At 48.9% G+C, this 18,521-nt stretch overlaps 1 protein-coding gene across 7 annotated transcripts in view; it reads left to right on the top strand.

Annotated features, from left to right (window-relative positions):
* LOC121589207 (serine/threonine-protein kinase minibrain-like) overlaps positions 1–18,521 on the top strand; it is a 55,462-nt gene that overhangs the window by 24,592 nt on the left and 12,349 nt on the right. For all 7 annotated transcript variants that reach the window (XM_041907933.1, XM_041907931.1, XM_041907938.1 and 4 more), the window contains 3 exons: positions 9,341–9,462; positions 9,535–9,672; positions 18,285–18,453. In XM_041907933.1, coding sequence (XP_041763867.1) covers positions 9,341–9,462; positions 9,535–9,672; positions 18,285–18,453 — 429 coding nt within the window. The remainder of the gene's footprint in view (positions 1–9,340; positions 9,463–9,534; positions 9,673–18,284; positions 18,454–18,521) is intronic.

An 18,521-nucleotide genomic window follows, 5' to 3' on the forward strand; every position in this document is an offset into this window, starting at 1 on the left:
CGGATCGGAGTCTTAAATGCGCTCCAGAGAGCACACCACTAGTCTCGATACAATAGCCGCTCGTTTCACGCGACCCAGTCGATCGTTTCGCTTTTTCATCGTCGGACCCTCCACACCCGGTGTGGCTTCCGCTCAGCCCTCCAAGCAAAGTAGCACAGGGCAGGGGAGAAAACCGACACTGACGCGATGTTGCAAGGTGACGGGAAAACAAATTGTGCTGCCGAAACGGAACGACTTACGATGTTCTTCTTCGGGTTTGCTGGAGCTGTATCGTAGCCGGCGGTTTTGGGTCAGGATCTACCGCTCCCGTCTACCGCTCAAGCGGGAATTGAAGGAAACTTCCTTACCGGTGGGGGAGAGTGGTGGAGGCTGCATGAGTGAGGAGGGCGAGAAGTACAGCATTAACTTTATCTTTGACGACGTTTTGGGGTTGTGATTGTATTGTTTTTTCTTCTATTCACCCGTCTGGTGGCCCCAGGACCGTACTGGGATTTTCGGTCGGCAACATAGACGGGAGAATGGGACAAAAAGGTTATACAGCGGGCGGGGTGGATGGTAGAGGGTTTCGTCTGGAAAGGTAGAATAGCCGAGAAAATCACATCCCAGCCGTGGAGAGTGACAGAGACAGGGAGAGAAAGATTGAGACAGAGGTCATTGGATTTTCGTGCAAATGACGATGTAGCAGACCCCCCCCCTCCCTCCCCCTTCGCGCCCCTGCGTCCACTGTGCCGTCCTCTTCTAACGCTATAGACGGTGGCAATCAGTTCACGATCGGCGAAGCGACGATTCAGTCCGTCGAACGCGGGCGAGAAAGGATTGCTCAAAGTTGTGAAGTTGTTTACCGCGCCTCGCAGCCACCGGGATCCTTCTTGCATTGCCGGTTAACCTCCTTCTCCCTTCCGGCTGTGTTTTGGGGCCGTGTCTGGTGGGTTCGATTTAATGTTCATTTTTAGATTCGCACCCACCCCCCCCACTTCACCAGATTTTGGGACAAGATTGCAGGGTGAGCATACCGGGAGATGAGTTCGATTGCGAATGGAAAAACTCCACCGTCTCACTGTCTGGCCCGTTTGAAGGGAATGCCGCAGGAGAGGGTTGTCGTCATAAACGATTTGTAGGGGATTTAATGGCAGACAGGCCGAGAGAGAGAGAGAGTGAGGGTGTGTTTGGGAGGGCTAGGTCAAACCAGGTACAAGCTTCCAGCGACGGGTGGGTTTTAGTGTGTTTGACGCGAAAGGAATAGTAATTTCGGGGGAAATTCGTCTGGGTATTTTTTATTTTTTTGGAAAATCCACAACTGTTGGCCATCTGATTTTGGTGGCCGTCGGTGGCTTTATTTTAGATACATGGGCATGATGCACTGCACCGAACGATCTACTTTAATACAACGAAGGTTTACTTCCCACTAGAAAGAGGTTCTTTTTCACTTAACATGTTTCAAAACAATTGAATTTATATGAATTTGAACATCACATAAATGCACCAATTAAAGTGACAGAGATAGAGAGAGAGAGAGTGAGAGAAGGACAGATGGTGTGCAAACATTTCCGTACCATTGTCGTGGCCTTGGATTGTCTTTCTGCTCCTGGTGATGCATGACGTCGCCAACCGCAAGCTCTCGCTGCTGTGCTTCGGATCTCGTCCCCTGGGGTTTTTTTTGTTTGCGATGGGAGTCTCTTCATTTTGCGTGTGCTCTTGTCTAGACGGCAGCAACAACAACAAAAATTGCAGGAATCGGATAACCGGAAATACTTGATTGAATTACATTCACCATCACGGGAGAATGGTCCACAGACAGACGGCAGAGCATCATGGTTGGCGGTTCATTTCTTGCTCGGAAGGGGCGTGCATCTTGGCTTAAGCTTGTGCATGTGCGCTTGAGTTTGTCTTGAGCGGAAGTTTGTCTGTCGTTTCAATTTACCTTCCACGGTCGCGCTCTCCCTTCACGGTGCGCTGTGCTGCTGCTGCTGCTAGTGGCAGCTCTTTCTTTGACGGTCAAAGAATGCGATGTCCCCATCGAATGTTTACCTTTTTACCATGGGAAATATGATTTTTCCTGCGCCATATGCTCTGTGGTTCTTTGTGTGTTGCGTTTGTAAATGCGCTTCATGCTTCAAGGACAATCCCGCACAAAGGGGAAAGTTGCCGTTTATAATTACAGATCATTAAAGAAAAGACGATAACTTCATTTGCTAAATTGATTACACCTTTTTGCTGCCTTAGGATAACGTGTACTTTGCGGCTGTTGGAGAGAGCCCCAATTTTTCAGCTTACCTGCAATCCGATAATCCAGCGGCGTTTGCAGGCGTGAAGAAAATGTGAAGCTACGTGGTATTTTTTCTTTGCTTTGTTCACTCTCACCACACCAAACACGCGCCAAATGTGGGTGCGAAGAAGGTTGTCACCCACGCACCCGCGAACGGAAAAAAGCTTGCCGGTCGAGGAGAGAAATCCCACGGATTTTCTTTCCATGCTTCGCACTCTCTCTTTCTCTCACACACACATACAATTCTTTATCTCCCTTCAAATCCCTAATTGGGAAAGCAGCAGAAGCAAACAAACACAGGCAGGGGAAGTGTGTGTGGGAAGCAGCATGTCGGTAGATGGCGGGGGAGTAAATGTAGCCAAAAAGTCGTGGGATCTGGATGATCGGTACGGCACGGAGGACCGATAAGCGTGGGAGCAAATGAACGCCCTAGGCCGCCGGTTTCCCGCACCTCCTGCGACGGCTTCGGTTAAGCAGTGCGAACGCTTTGGACGCACGTTTTCCCATGCCTTACCCAAGCAAAAACAACAGTCCGTTACACACTTTTTTCCGTCGAGGTTATTTAAGCTTAGCGTTATTTAGGGCTGTTAGCGTGAAGCGCAAGCCTGTAAATTTGCTGGAAAGACTAATTCGACAAGATATTTAACAAACTTTGTGTAGTTTGACCAATGTAATTAATATCTTACCTCTGGTTATGCACTGTACATCGATGTTTTGCAATGCGTCCTGTCGGATCCACATTTTTTTTCGTAGCACTGTGTGTCTGTTGGCTAGCAACAGGGGGTCGTGTACACTACGAGTGCCAGTAAATCATCTCCGTGTGGGCATCACCATTGCGTGTGTGTGTGTGTGTGTGTGACTTTGTGTATATGTTGGGCGGGAAACAGCTTCTGAAGAAGTCAGATCAAAGTTGAGCTCCTCCCGATAATCGCCACCGGGCGTCCACCGCCGGCGCATCTTGACGACGGGTGGCAGCAGCGCAGTGAATGTTAGTGCCCACGCGAACCGCACCACCAGACTCGAGACGAGCTTTACTTTTCTGGGTGGAAAGCGTTCATCTAGTCTCCGGACAGAGGGGAGAGTCCGGGGACGGGGGTTTCCCCGCACAATGAAAAGGTGTTTAATGCATCTTGACGGACTAGCTTTTGTATGTGACAAATCCAAATGATGATGTGGTGGTACACTTCGCAGGGAAATTCCGGTCGGAAGTGGAGATGAATCACTTTTTGGCAAGCGTCAGAAAACAGAAAACGTTGCTTGTGTTGGGTTGTGTTCCTCTCTTTCATCGGGATTCTACGCTGCAACGCGCTGATTCATTGTAGAATAACCGTCCAGGTCGCAGTTCTCGCCAGCCAAAAGCAGACGTTTTAATAAATATTTAAAAAAAACAAATAGATATCAGCCCCACTTGCCCATCACGCACTCTCTCCATTTTCCATGCCTTCCCGGTTCTGTGTAGCGGAAATAGGAAATGGAACACTCTTCCACACGTCCGCCCTTCTTATTCCACGACTCCCGCGCAGTGTCTGGAGGTCATCCGTCGATGTGTCGGTCTCGTGGATGGGTTGATTCGCCATTTGGGGCGCGTTGCGTTCGCCTTCGCTATTGCTGCCTACTGCTGCCGTGCAAATGAGAAGCGAGTATGAATTATGGGTCTATTTTTGAACCAGTGACTTCATGTGCAACGCCACACGCTTCGGGTGTCCGGAAGGGTTGGGGCGGTTAGTAAAAAGAACCTGCTAAACCATGGTCGTCTCTGCCGCGATCTCTTCTAGATCCTCATGTGTGGCAACACAAAGCGGATAGCCGAACGCGGAGGGAAGATTTCCCAACCGTAGGTATTTATTACATGTGTTGCTGGGGCAACGCACACGCGCATTATTTCGGGTATCCTTCGTGGAACAAAACTCAATCGTTGCTCACTAATCCTTATCCTGATCGGAAATGACAATAGTTTAACGTCATGCGCTGGGCAATTTTTACTTTAATTTTTTTACTTAAAAAACATTTACCCCAACAGTAGTTATTGTTGCGTCTAAATGCTCTCTGCCCCCGGGGTTTAACGGATCACAGAACGCCAGTTTAAAAATAAACCAAAGCTCACACAGCATAGTTTTCCACCTGTGCCGGTGCCAGCAGCATAGGAGTAGAGCGGATTTGTGTTTCATTGCAAGCAGAGATCGGTTTCGAGTGACACGAAACCACCGTGCGCCGCTGTTGCTGCTGTGTTCCGGGCGTTCGGTACGGCCCGGCCAATTATGATGCCGGTGTCACCCAGCGGCAGGCCTTGAGGTCGGCATTAACGCCGTTTGCGCTGTTACAAATTGCGAGTTTGAGACTGGTAACGCGTGTGTGTGTGTGTTCCCTAGGTCAGTTTTGTTGATCAGCACAAAAACACTCGGGCCAAGGTAAACCGTCGTGTTTGCTGCGCCGTACTTTGTAGTGGAGTTTTTGGTGCCACTGGGTGTGGTGGGCACTTGCATCGCACCTCCATCCACAGCAACTGCCTTTTTTACAATTTCATGTAAAAATTGCTTGCAGCTATTGATGCAATTTCAACTGAATTTACTGGCGCCATGACATCAGGAAGTTACTTGAGGTTCATCTCTCTCTCTCTCTCTCTCGCTCGCAAACAAACGCTGCAGTGGTACAGTTGTATGGGTTCATTCGTCATTCCCATCGGTGTGACGGTGACAGTAGTATTGGCGCAGCAGCAAAATTTGACCAACGCGCTTTCACCGCGAGTTTCCAACCGCGCCTGACCGTGTATGTGTGCTGCTGGTTGCTACAGAGCCACGGGGTTTTTATTTATAGCTTTCCACCCGATCCACCTACGCACTTTTCATGCGCACTGCTCACTCACGAGCGTACGTAGGAGTGTGTTTGTGTGGGGTAAAATTAATTGTATGCACGTTTTTTTTACCTTGAAATGAACTGTTGAATTAATTACTTTTTTGCCGTTTTTGTATGAAAAAAAAGCCATTAAATCTTATTATTCAGTTTAAAATGTAATTTTTAATTGAACATTTTTCCCTAATTTTTATAATACAAATCATACAAAAAGGTTTCTGTGTTTGTGAGTGTCCACAAATGATTGTTACTAAAACATCAGGTAACGGTCAAAGTTTTCCTCTCCGTGTGTGTTTTGTGTTGAAGGTGTTGCAAAGACACTAGTAACGCTAGTGGGTCGGTGCGGTGGGACGTTGTGTAGGTGCAAATGCGAAACAGAAGTGGTGGAAATAAGCGGGCGGTGGCGGTGTTGTAATATGCTAAAAATAGAGAGCACAACCGCGACACCACCACCGGCGTGTTGCGTTGGCGGCAGTCTCTTTTAACCTGGCTGCGGCCGTAAAGCATGTGCCGTCCGTCCTCGTCATCATCGTCGTCGTCGGAGGTGGCGATCAGTTCGTTCGCTTGTGCTGCCGCACTCTAAACTTGTACGCAAAACCGATCGCGCGCGGTGCAAAACTGCTGATGCCCGCTGCATTTAGCGTGTTGGGGTCCGCAATGGGAGGGGACGCGTTTCGATGTACAGACAGCGCCGGTGGGTTTGTTTGCTGCGTTGCTGCTCCTACATGTCGGACTGTCTTTCGCTCGCTGCGTGCTGTAGAAAAGACCGTGGTGTGAAGGCGTTCGCACACATTTTTTCAGACCTTTGAAATGAGTTTAAGCAACCTATAGTGTTGATCAAAGGTTGACAATTTCTTTTCGTCGCATTTTTCGTCAAATTGATTTGAAATGGACAAAAAAAACTAAAGCATTTCAAAACGTTGGGAACTGTGAGGATCGTTAGTTGTCCAGCTAGACTTTACGGTTAGTAGAAGGAGCCGAGTCACCACTTCGTCCGGCTGCTCTTTGCGCTTGTTTGGAATTTCTTTTGCTCTCCGGCTTGGTGTGTGGTGTTGTTCCGGCTTCGTGATCACCGTGTGACGCATAATGCTGAAACCCAGAAACGCTTGCATGTCTGCGTGTGTGTGTGTGTGTGTGTGTGTGTGTGTGTGTGTGTGTGGAAGGAAATTCCCCGCAAACCGGTTTGCCTTGGAGCGTCGGCTTACGACGACCGACGCGAAATGACCGGCACGGGGCAATAAGCGCAGCAACAGCCACCACTCTCTGCGGACGGCGAACGGATGAATAATGATGCGCTACGGACGAGGTATGGGTTTCTCGAAAGAGAGAGAGAGAGAGAGAGAGAGAGAGAGAGAGAGAGAGAGAGAGAGAAGAGAGAGAGAGAGAGAGAGAGAGAGAGAGAGAGAGAGAGATGATGCGAACTGCAACTGCAGCTCGGGGTTGGAAGGCATAGAGCACATAATGTGCGGGTTTCGCTGTGGGGATGCTGCTTTTACCTGGTTCGTAAGCCGTTGAATACACGGGGGACTACCTTGGACGCCCAACCACCCATGATCGCATCATCATTCAGTTTTTGCTCGCGCATTGTCTTTGCTTAGGAGGGGTCAGTTAAGATTGATGTTTTAGAGGGGTTTTTTAAAATACATTCTCCACTAAGGCTGTATGGATTTGAAGAAGCAGACGACTGCTGACCTTTCTAGCAGACAGATGGCGCTGTACGCGCGTGAATCTGTGACCGATGACACGAAGCACGTACGCTTCGTATTTTTTTGTTTGTCAGTTGGTGCCGTTTTGTTTTGTTTGCTTCCAATTTCTTTCCTGGCCATGGTCGTTCAATTAAAGCCAAGGTTCGGTTCGGTATAATACGGTAACACGATATATGGTCCTCTGCATGCTGTCCATGTGTGTGAAATACTTTCGGTTGAATCTGAAGCAAACCTCGTCCACCCAAACACCCGAGCTGTAAGAAGTTGGCCGACGACGACGTCGACGGACATCTGGTGCTGCCGTGTGTAAAGTTGCTAACCTCGTTACACACCGCTTGGTTGGTGATGTTGGGGAAGGGTTTTTTGTTGTTACTTTTTAGGTTTGCTGTACGTGTTCGTTCGTGTGGTATGTTTCATCGCAAAGTTTGTGATGCTTGCGTGGGGCTGGAGCGATGGACGTTGTTGTTGGACGCCGTCTGCGAGCAAAAGCCTGCCGCGGACGGGCCCCGGTCGCATGATTAGCGAAATTGGCCACAACAGCTGCTCCATTTCCGGCACAAATCAGTCGCCGCGTCGATATTGGACGGGCCGCTGTGAATCAACATCGGGGTGGTGGAAAAATCAATCTAACCTTACCCATATGCGTCGGGCGTATTGCCGTCTGCTCGGTGGAGAGAGTAGCGAAGGCGGTCACAGGCTCGTTATTCTTATACAAATCTTTGAAAATTTGGAAACATCATCAGAAGCGAAGTGTAGATTTAGTGAAATAGGTATTGGTCATCAGTTTGAATCTATACTCTTTATTGTACTCATTGCAGTTGTTGAGTTTATTTTGAAGCAATTTTGCATGAAACCAACGAAACTTCTTTGATGTCTACATTACAAAGTAAAACGTGCAGACTCTGCAGACAACTCAATCAAAGCAGCAAAAGTTGCAAGAGACAGCCGTTGCCGGGTGGTAGCACGGCTGCGCCTCGTTACCTTCCATGGCAGCACAGGAACCTTCAGAGCGACAAGCACACTGAGTTTCGAAATAGTTTGAGATCCATTTGATGGATGCAAACGCACGCTCACTGCCTCTGTCTCTCTCTCTCTGTTTAGCGGAACAAAGCTACTCTTAATGAGAATAGAGAGTCGTTTGATCGCGAGAGAAGCATGCATGCATGAGAACAACTTGATCTTCATAGAGCCAGCAAAGCGAGGTTCATCGATCGCGGTAAGATGTGAGATGATCGGTGTTGTAGGTTGCGCATGACTTCATCACAAACTGAGAGAGGCAAAGAAGCAAAGAATGAATAGTCCAACACATGTAGCAAATATCAGCAACATGAATGTTTTGTCGAGAGCAAAAGGCTAAACGTTCGCGCATGAAAGTGCGTTGGTGTGCGAGAAATAGAGTGACCATCGTATTCGGTTGTGTTTAAGGTTACTTCCGTCTCTTATCGCCGTTCTAAAGGTATGATTCAGAAGATATCGCAATTTTCCGAGATCACCGAAGAGGAAAAAAAGAGCATACATTAGCATGAGACGGCGGGGAATTGTTTGGCAGGTGTTGAAGAAATGTCTCGCAATTGGCACGCTGTAGAGGCACTGCAAAGAAGTGACAAAAGTTGTATTGAGAGATTTTGAGACTTCTTTTGGAGTGTGAACCTGACGACGTGGGACAATCTTGAATTCCTGAGTTTAGGCTGCAACACCTTAAGAGCACCTTGCCAACAGTACGTAATCCAAGGGGTTTGCAAAAAATGTTAACTCAGTCTGAATCTCTCGCGAGCGAAAATGAAGTAGGAGAGGAAAGAACAGCAAAAGGCTCTCTTTCTTTCTCTCTCTTTCTAATCTGGAACATAAAAAAGTGGCAGCTTTACACCACAAACACACATGCAAAACCATCACCCGCCTGCTAAAAGCTCGCATCCACGCCAAGCGTGATCGTGGGCCGAGCTTTTATCCCAAAATGCGCCGATGACGCACCTGTACTCGCCTAAACCTGAAGGAAGCGAAGGCAAGACGCCGAAGTTCGTTAACCTTATTTCCGGCTCAATTATTCGGTTGCCGTCGTCGTTCTTCCCTTCCCCAATCGTTTGGGCCGATTTTTGCGAGGCTTTTTGGAGGGAAAAAATGGCTTCCAAAGCCTTGGTATGGGGTTGGCAGTTGGTGGTAGCCAGGGTGAAACCAAGCGCAAGCATGTTTTTGTACAATTTCGCTTTCCTATGCTCGTTCGCATGCACGGGGTCGGCGGCGGCGGCGTCGGCGGCATGCTGTTGGCGTTAGCTCTGTTGTGTTTTGCATTTTGTTCTCGACGCTTCTGCGGGTGATGTGCCATGTGTTGGCTGTGATTTGTATCTTTACACCTTTGCGTTCGCACAGCTCGGGGAATTGCAGAATTGGGGTTGAGTTTTGTTTGCTTCGGTTAAAGCAGCGGAGTATGTGATGCTGCTTGCTGTATTGACATATAAGACATATTTAATGCAAAGTACTAATCTTATCCTTGCTCTGCGTCTTCTCCCTTTTTCTCCAGTGGCGGCCCAGTTCGCATCCGGAAATGTTCCTGACTCAACGCGGCAAAGGCATCATGCGCCGCTCTACGGAAGACTGGTTACAGAAGAACATTTACCTGCCGTACATCGTGATATACACCAGGTGAGCAACGATCTCTTGACCCTTACCACATTACCCCTGGCTTGATTTGTTTGCTTGCTTCTTCTCTTTTAGCGTTCGATAAGTCCCACATCATCGACCGATATTCGGGCGATGGAAGCTCGGATACCGGTGCTTTTTCGTGATCCAGCGACCGCTCCCCTGCGAAAGCTAAGCGTTGACCTGATCAAAACCTACAAACACATTAACGAGGTAGGTAGACCCGATCCCGACGGAAGCTCCCTGCCGTGGAGCGCGGCAGCAACGAAAGGTCGATTTTAGATTAATTGTTTGTCCTCTAAGACGTTGATGGGCAGAGTGCGCACGATCGATGGGTTTTTTTTGGCAATGTCAGAGTCTTCCCCGCGCTATACAATGTACGGCCGGTTGCGTAACGAATCCTATGGCGGTCGGTCGCACCGCCATCCCCAGGGAGCCGAGCGTATGTTAATTTTACTAATATTCTTTTTGGCCCATTTTTGGGCTGTGCTGCGTGCCTTATCGCGGGGCCGTTTTCCGTGCAAGGAATGCGACCTCGATGGGCCGGTCATTGTTATAATTGAATTATAATAATGTCCTGTCATATATCCGTGCTATATCCACGCTGTACGATTCGGGCCCACCTCGGTGGAGCCAGCGTTCTGGCACGTAGCGCATTTAAATATGTGTGGTGTACGTGTGTGCGTGCGCGCGCGCGCGTGGTGTGAGGGAAAATGGTTCAACCGGCTGCTGCTGCTGACTCAACTAGTGACGCGGAAACAGGAGTAAGGCAGCCGCTCGATGAGTAAGGGAAAACTCTCTCCACTTGACCACGGTGCCGGGGAACACTCACCGGAACCGGGCGTTTGTTAGGACAGTTTTGTTGGCGCCAGCTAGGTGGAGGACTTCTAGCTTCTGCTAAACTCGGTGGCTCGCTGAGCAGAATAATCCCTCCCTGCGAACGGCGGCGCAGTCATGAGTAGAAAAGGCAGGGGGGAGGGTGGGGGGAAAGAGAAAAAAAGGCGAATAAAAATCGAAAAAAATAATCGACCGTGGCAGAAGTAGATAGTCGAGTAGGATTTGGTCATCTGTTTGAATTTCTTCAAGTTCACTTCAGGCCGACTGGAGCCCATAAAAAGGTCGGAGGTGCCCTCGCTGGAGGAAACTGGAACGAACGGACCCCCCTTTCTCTCTGGCCGAACCAATATCTTGACCATTATGTTGCCTCCATTTCGTACCGGGTGCGTGCTTGAGAAGCTGGCCCTGTATTAAGTTGGACAATTCGTCAAAGGAAGAAAAGTAAAAAAAAAAAACACAAGAGAATGGAAAGAAAACTGAGCCTCTTGTGCTGCTACGGCAGATGCGACGAAAGCGTCATTTTCATCATCCCATTTTTATGTCCTGCTCCTCGCTTGCACAGGCCTGCTGGGAAGCAGTGTAGAGATGAAATAATCACCAATGATTTCCAACATCGAAGCAGTGTGGAGTGGTCTTGAGGGTGGGGGTGTGAGGTCAACGATCGATGTAGATTTATTTGTGCACTGCAGAAGTGGAATGAAGTCGGAGCATTGTATTAAAAACTGCTGTGAAAATGTGTGCCAAACTTGTATATTGAAGTTTTCTAAAACAGAAGCAATTCGAAATGAAGGAAGGAAGCAGAAGGAAATGGCAGAAGCAATTCGAAGTATTCTTGTTTTCATTTGGGGAACCCCATGCTTTTGAATTTATTTCGTATGATTTCATTCCCAACTCCGCATCCGCTATCGTCCTTTTTGCGTCCAAGCATTTGGCGTTTGGTTGGAGCAATTAAAAAGTGTCCTTCATTTAAAGGATAGTAAAAACGTTGTAACTCGAGTCGTGGCCGCGTGTCTGAAAGCAACAAAATCTCAAACAAGCGCTAACAAACCGTCCACAAGTGCCCTTCCCCAAGTGTTGGGTGCGCGAGCGCATGTAAATGTCACCGACATGCGAATGGGCTGTGGTTTTGGGGTTTAGAGGGAAATATATTGCTTTCGTTTCCCATTTCCATTTGTTCTGGGGCGCGCGCGCTTGTGCATATCCTGTGCATGAACGCACTCCTGTTAGAAGACTGACCCCCCCCCCCACTCCGCCCCGCCTACCCGGTGACAATCGAACTGATGCGCAACAGAAGCTGTGTATCCCGCCCCCGTCCCAAATACCCGCGGACATTCTTCGCGTGCGATTTATTACCACAAAGTGACGGCGGAAGAAATTGAAATTCGTACGGCGTGCGAGGTTCGGTCGCGCTTCCGTGCCCGTTTGCCGCCATTCCAGTGCGCATATTTCCCCTCGTGCAAACCAACCCTCAGCAGAACTCAGCACAGCGGTGGTGCAAAACACGGGAAATGGGGGGGGAGGTCGGGCGCCGCGAACCTTTCATTATTGGAATTTTAATGTAAATTCTTGCACATTTCGTCCATGACGTTTGGCAGCCGCGTGTGTGTGCCGTTCGCAATGCGTGTGCCCATTGCAGCGTGGAAGGGAAAGGGGTGTGTATGGGCGTTGGTGTGGGTGGGTGTTTTGTTTTTTTTTTTAATTTCAACTCGTGCGTCATCATCATCATTTGACACTTATGCGTGCAGACGAGCTCTTGGGTCTTGTGAGGGTTGCGTGTTGGCGCATTATCGTCCCTTGCGTTAGAAAGTATAAAAAAGACGTTCCGGTTCCTTAGATCCGGTGCTTTAAAACAGACATTCAATAAAGCGATATCACACGAAGACGCTATTCCATGGTAATGCGGATATAAATATTGTACGCGCTGTGTGGGTGGCTTACGCGATAGCCCTCCATCGGTCGTTGAACCCTTATAGCAGATATTTATATACAAAAAAAAAAAACGGCGGTCGGAAAATCAATCAGCAAGCTCCTCTTCTTTTCGGATGCAAAAAAGCACACCCCAGGAAAAAAAAAGCACACCACGAAAAATAACGAAAGCGTATAAAGTTGCTCAACCGTTACCGATTCCACTACACGAGCCTTGGCTGCAGCACTTGTTCCTGGCCATTGGCCAGCAGCTGACGTTGAAACGGTGTAAAAATAGGATGCTACGGATATAATACAGGAGAAGGTGAAAAAAAAACTATGATTGAAGCAATATCGCTTGCTGCCCGGAGAAGAGCAGTACAGCAGGGGCAGACATTCCACTCGCCGCAAGCAATTGAACCGGAAAGGACAGTACTGGAGATGTAGTAATATTAACTGCCGCACGCTGGTGTGGGCTACCATCATATGGCTTTCGATGAATCCCTTCCGCCCCAGCCTCTTACTAATGCGCTATGCGATGCATAGCTAACGTTCTGTTATCGGTTTTTCTTCTTCTTCTTGGTTTCTGTTTGTTTCGTTTGCTATTCCGCTCAACCAACCGTCTCATTCATTACTAGAGATACTTTATCGTACAATAGTAAATGTGAAGGGATCTGTGAGGACACACTGTCGAGAAGCAGGAGGAGAAGGAGTAGGAGAAGGAGGAGGACCCTGTGAGTTAATGAGAAGCTGAAGTGTGTGCTTTTTTTTACAACAGGCTCCAAATATCTTCTTCCGGATGTCTGTCCTACCCAGCAAACCACTGTCCTCACCGCTCCTTCTCGCTCCAGTTGTTTGATTGTACCTTTGGCCTACCCCTACACGTCGGACGCTGTTACTATGGCCCTTTTACTGAGAAGCGAGCGAGCAGGAGTTACATTTCATTCCGTTCCATTAGCTGCTTCATGACTTATTTTTACCCGTCCCCCCGGGCCCCGAATGGACCACTTGTGGTCTAGCCAGGGTGTAGGTATAGTTTGCCAGCGTTAAAGGAAGTTGCGTGTACCCTATTTATGCGAGTTATTTTTATTCCACCGCACCCCCCAATGGTTAGTTTGACAAAGAAACTGTCACCACCATCACCACCAGGCGTCTCCATGGTCGCGGTGGAAAAATGTTTTTTTTTTTAATTATGAAAGTATGATTAAAATACTCTAAAATGGGTACATCTATGCTAGAATTTTAGAAAAAAAAAAGAAGTGTACAATACATCATCGCTGCCGAGAGGCAGAAACATTTGGGAATCTTTTCCAATCCCGCAAGTCTTCGCCGCAAATGCTTCTCCAGCGTTGTCGTGCTAACGACGCGCTTGGGTAGCTGTGGCGCTCGCCAACGTGTGCACACGATATCGATTTTCTTCCGGCCGACCCTCGACAACAGAAGCGGAAGCAGCAGGAGCAGGAGCAGGAGCGGGAGAAGTAGCAGCAGCAGCATCATTCCAACAAGCATCAGCGCGCACATAAGGGTGAACGCTCGTCTGTCGTTGTGTCGCCGTTGGGCCCTTGCGCCATCCCTCCGGTACCCTGCTCACATGGCTGGCGGCGCTCTCTTGCCCTTTGGTGTGAGTGTGTTTGTGTGTGTGTGGTGCCAGCGTCGGAGTTTTCTTTGGCGAGTTTTTCATTTCGCTTTTCTCTCCCTATCTTTCTCTCTCTCTCTCTCTCTCTCTCTCTCTCTCTCTCTCTCTCTCTCTCTCTCTCTCTCTCATCGTGATTCGTTTCTAGCAAAGCTTTGTCTCTTGCTAAATTTTCCACCATTTCCAACCATGGTACTCGGTTCGGGCTGACGGCTCGTGTAGTTTCGTGTTGCCTGGTGCTGCATGTGTGTGTGTGTGCACGGGGCGACACGACGGTATGTTTTAGCTTTGGACGCTACACGATTCTCTCATTTCGACGGGGAGCTGCTCCTTTTGCTCTTGTCGGCCGTGTTGCTGTCTGGAACTGTCTGCGTGTGTGTGTTTGCGTGCGGCGGTGTCTGTCCGGCACGGTCACACTAGCCCTCGCCCTGTCTCCACTCAAGGGTCGACGGTTTTCCATCGGTATGTTTGATGGATTTTCCTGTTATTGTTGCCAAACCGCCGCTCGCAGTCGGTGTGTCGGTTGATGCGTGATGGGCCTGGTTTTTTTGTTTTGCCTATTTAATAGTATTTAAAATTGCAACATGCAATCCTGCAGCTCATCTGCTGCTGCTAGCTGCTCGAATGATGCGCCCGGTCGATGCTTACCAGAGATGAGCGAACGAGCGAATGCGTTAATTCGAAGTGAAAAAAAAGAAGCATGAAACAGCCACTAGGCGTCTCCATGTTGCCGCGTTGCGCTGTAAAAATGTGTTTTGCTTTCCTTTTGCAATATGAATTGTGCAACTAACGTAAACGAAAGCAGTTTGCCAATGGTTTTCGTTTTAAAATATTTGGTTAAATAATTTCCATAAACTGATAAAAATTACATAAAGCATAAAGCGATCAAGTTGGTTTTAAAAGTTTTGCTATTCTTCTGCCCTCAAATCCAAACGAAACAATCGTCCATTGGCTCGTTTGTCTTTTGCGCTGCACCTAAAAACGTCTTCCTCCCTCCCTTTTTCTTTCTCTCTCTCTCTCTCTCTCTCTCTCTCTCTCTCTCTCTCCCCCCCCCCCCCTCTCTCTCTCTCTCTCTCTCTCTCCCCCCCCCCCCCTCTCTCTCTCTCTCTCCCTCTCCCCCCCCCCCCCTCTCTCTCTCTCTCTCCTCCCCCCTCTCTCCTCTCTCTCTCTCTCTCTCTCTCTCTCTCTCTCTCTCTCTCTCTCTCTCGCCTCCTCTCGCTCTCTCTCTTTTCGATGTTGTATGCTGATGATGCACCATCAACCAGCATCACCATCACAACTGCACGGGTTGTATATTTTGTATGGCATCGTGTGTATGTGCTTTTCTCTCCCTCTCTCTTATGTGTATCGGTGGTAGTGATGCTAAAACATCCTAGATTCGTCTCCTGGGTGGGGATGGGGCAGGAATAAGAAGGATGCAGCACCAGACACGCAGCTGACACGCTGCAGCAGATCGCATCCACTAACGGCGACAGAAGACGGGCTTGGTTTTGCAGTCAGCGATCGATGATTTATGATGGTTGGTGCAGCTGCGGCTCTTTGCTTGCCAGGCTGAAGCTAGAATAGCGATGCAAATAGCGGCTGTTTAGGAGAAAAAGTAGTCTAGCAGTAGCGTGAATTGCTCACTGTTTCTTAACAACACTATTACTATTGGTTTTGAAGTATTGGGTAGCGTTCGTAGTTAGCTACTTTTTCTTATCAAATGACGTCTACAATTCGATGTTGTACACAAAACCATCCGTCAAGGGACGGCACACGGCTCCCCTTTGTCCCACCCCTTCAACACAAGCGGTTAAAGTGTTGCCCGACACGTACTAAACTGATGCGTCCCTATGCCTCTACCTAGCTGTTACCGTTCATTTGCACTCAGACAGCAGTGTACCGCCCTGCTTACCACCCCCCCCCCCATCTCCCCCCTACCCACTCCCACCCGAGCTAAAAGCTGTCGCAGACAATTTCCATCCATCCATCCCAACGGAACCGTCGGTTGATTTTTCCCAGATTATGGTGGCACTGTCTAGCCTTCCTGCGCCATCCCAAAACCCTCCCATCATTTGTGGCAGGGAGGGGGAGGGAGGGGCAGGGATCGAAAGGGATCATATATTTGTCGTTGTGTAGGAGAGCGCCATCTGATGCGCTTCTAGACACACACGCACGCATACGTACAATCGGACACTCCTCGTTCGAACACATAAAAACACACACACACCAATGCAGGCGAATGCATACCATACCATACGGCCGGGGGTAAGGGAAGGAAAGAGTAGCGCAGTTTGAGGAGAGGAGGCGAGTCGCTGTCGCGCCAGAAAGTAGCGGCGGCGCGCACTCTCCGGGCTCTCCGAAAACTGATGGCGAAGCGGCAGCGTGGCGAAATAGGTTAGGGAAGGTCAGAAAGGCGCTCGTCACACCCGCCCAACAATCTTTGCGTGTTCTCCGGTACTGGTCGGGGGGTTGTTGTGCTCCACATCCTTGCTGGTGTCTGTGTTTCACTACCCCCTAGCCTCCCTCCCCCTTTGTTTTCGCTTCTCTGTGTGTGTGTGTGGGTTGGTGTGGATTGGGGATGATGAAAAATTCTGCGGGAAGTGACACACACACACACTTGTGTTACTCGGTCTGTTTGTATGTGCGCTGGGAACTGTAAGGATAGGGCTTCGTTAGTAAGGTGTGTTTCGAGAGAGTCGCTCGAATTGTAGGAGAGGAAAAAAACAAGAGAGAGAGATAATTTAATGGGACTGTTGGACACAGGGGGCATCGGGGAACAGGTTTTTTTTACAGAGGCAATGGTCCGGGACGGTGGCTGAAGAGATTAATCGTCTCCCGGTTGAGTATCCTTTGCGAAGGCTTATCATCCATTCAGCTATGAAGAGGGAGTGAGATAGAGAGAGAGAGGCACACACATACACAATACATGGACAGACAGGTCGTTGTATGATGGGAGAGATTTGGACCGTCTCCATAGAGCAAAGGCGTCCGCGGAATCTTCTTCCGGTTCATATGTGTGTGTGTATGTGGCTGTGTCAGCCTTCTTTTTTTTTTGTTCAATGTCCGCTTCGGTTAGGGAAGCAAACGTGGTTTTGCTGGCTGTATGTTTTCGTTTAGCTAATGGTTGATTTTTGTCAAAACATTGATTTGGACTCGTTGGATGCCGCTGGGACTGTTCCGGCAGTTGTTGTTTTAAAGTAGTTTTAATTGCCCCGTTTGTTTCTATCTTATTCTAAGTTATTCGTTTTTCGGCAGCATAAGTAATTTATAAAATACCTTATTCCAAATCCACCAACTCATCCGTTCATTCATACTTACCAAACAGGACTTAGTGCGGGGAACATTTGAGTATCGATTTGAAACGATGCCGCTCGTTCGCCGAAGTCGCTGGGCAATCCGGATTTCTAATCCGAAATGAATTAAACTTCCCAAGCCAAGCTGTTTCGCTCAGCTGTTCATTGTAACCCCAGCGTCCAAATCTCCACCCATAGGGCATACCACTCCACCCCATTCTGCCCTCGATTTTCTTGGTCCCTTTCCTCGTGCGGTGCTGTTTCCTGCAGCGTGGTCGCTGTTGTTATGAAAAATGCACACAAAGACACAATAATGGACGCCCGGAGCAGTTCCAGCTTGTACTTCTTTTACTTGCTTTGCTCTGCTGCTCCGGGTTGCTGCTTTTCGCATCTTCTTATCGCACAGCATCACACATACACCGCTTATCAAGCCCCAACCCATAAGCAGCAGTTTTCCGCGTCCTCGCTCGTCCTCTCGCTGTCCGCCCGCCAGGACGCGTTTCACGGAGTTTGCTCTTTCTCCGGCAGCACGGCACGGAATGCCCGCAAGGAAATCGTCCGGGAATGTCTGGGATGCGATGGCATTGCCTTCTGTAGGTCGGGGTGGGTGGGTTCGCTTGTTCTTACCCGCCGTCCCGCCGCGCCGGCTTCGGTGGTGGCACAGCATTCTTTTGTTCTCGCTCCGAAACATAAAATGCATGTGACAGGCCAAAGAAGAACCATCGAGACGCTGTCGAGCGCGAGACCTGTCCACGAAGGTTCTGTGCAACGCTGTGTTCTCCCTTCTGGCCACCCACAAATACAGACAAACACACACACATACTCGGGCATAGAATGTGGTAAAAAACAGGGGCAGTGTTTGAGATGAATACGGAGTTGACGAACGTCTTGTACACTACTGCACGCCACATACATTGTGCGCACTGTGGGAGGATTGGGTTAAAGGGTGCAACGGAGCATCTCGCCTGTCCCGAGCCCTTTAACAAAATTCCGCCCTCCGGAAACTGCCACAACAAAAAGGACAAACAAATAATGAACTTTTAGTTTAGTAGCAAAATAGGAGGAGGAAAACCCTTCTTCACAAAATATGCCGCAAACGGGTGCGGCGTGTTAGAAATCCGATGCGCTAATGTGACGTTTAATTATTATTCTCTCTCTCTCTCTCCTCTATGCAGGTTTACTATGCCAAAAAGAAGCGAAGAGCACAGCAGACCCAGGGCGAGGACACGTCCCACAAAAAGGAGCGGAAGCTGTACAACGACGGTTACGACGACGAGAATCATGACTATATCATTAAGAATGGCGAGAAGTTTCTCGATCGATACGAGATCGATTCACTGATCGGTAAGTGACGACTTGCTCTGCGTTCGTACGATCCCTGGTCGGATGCGCTATTGTGTGGACAGAACATT

This window comes from Anopheles merus, chromosome 2R (genome assembly GCF_017562075.2).
Source record: "Anopheles merus strain MAF chromosome 2R, AmerM5.1, whole genome shotgun sequence".
NCBI classification, from domain to species: Eukaryota; Metazoa; Arthropoda; class Insecta; order Diptera; family Culicidae; genus Anopheles; species Anopheles merus.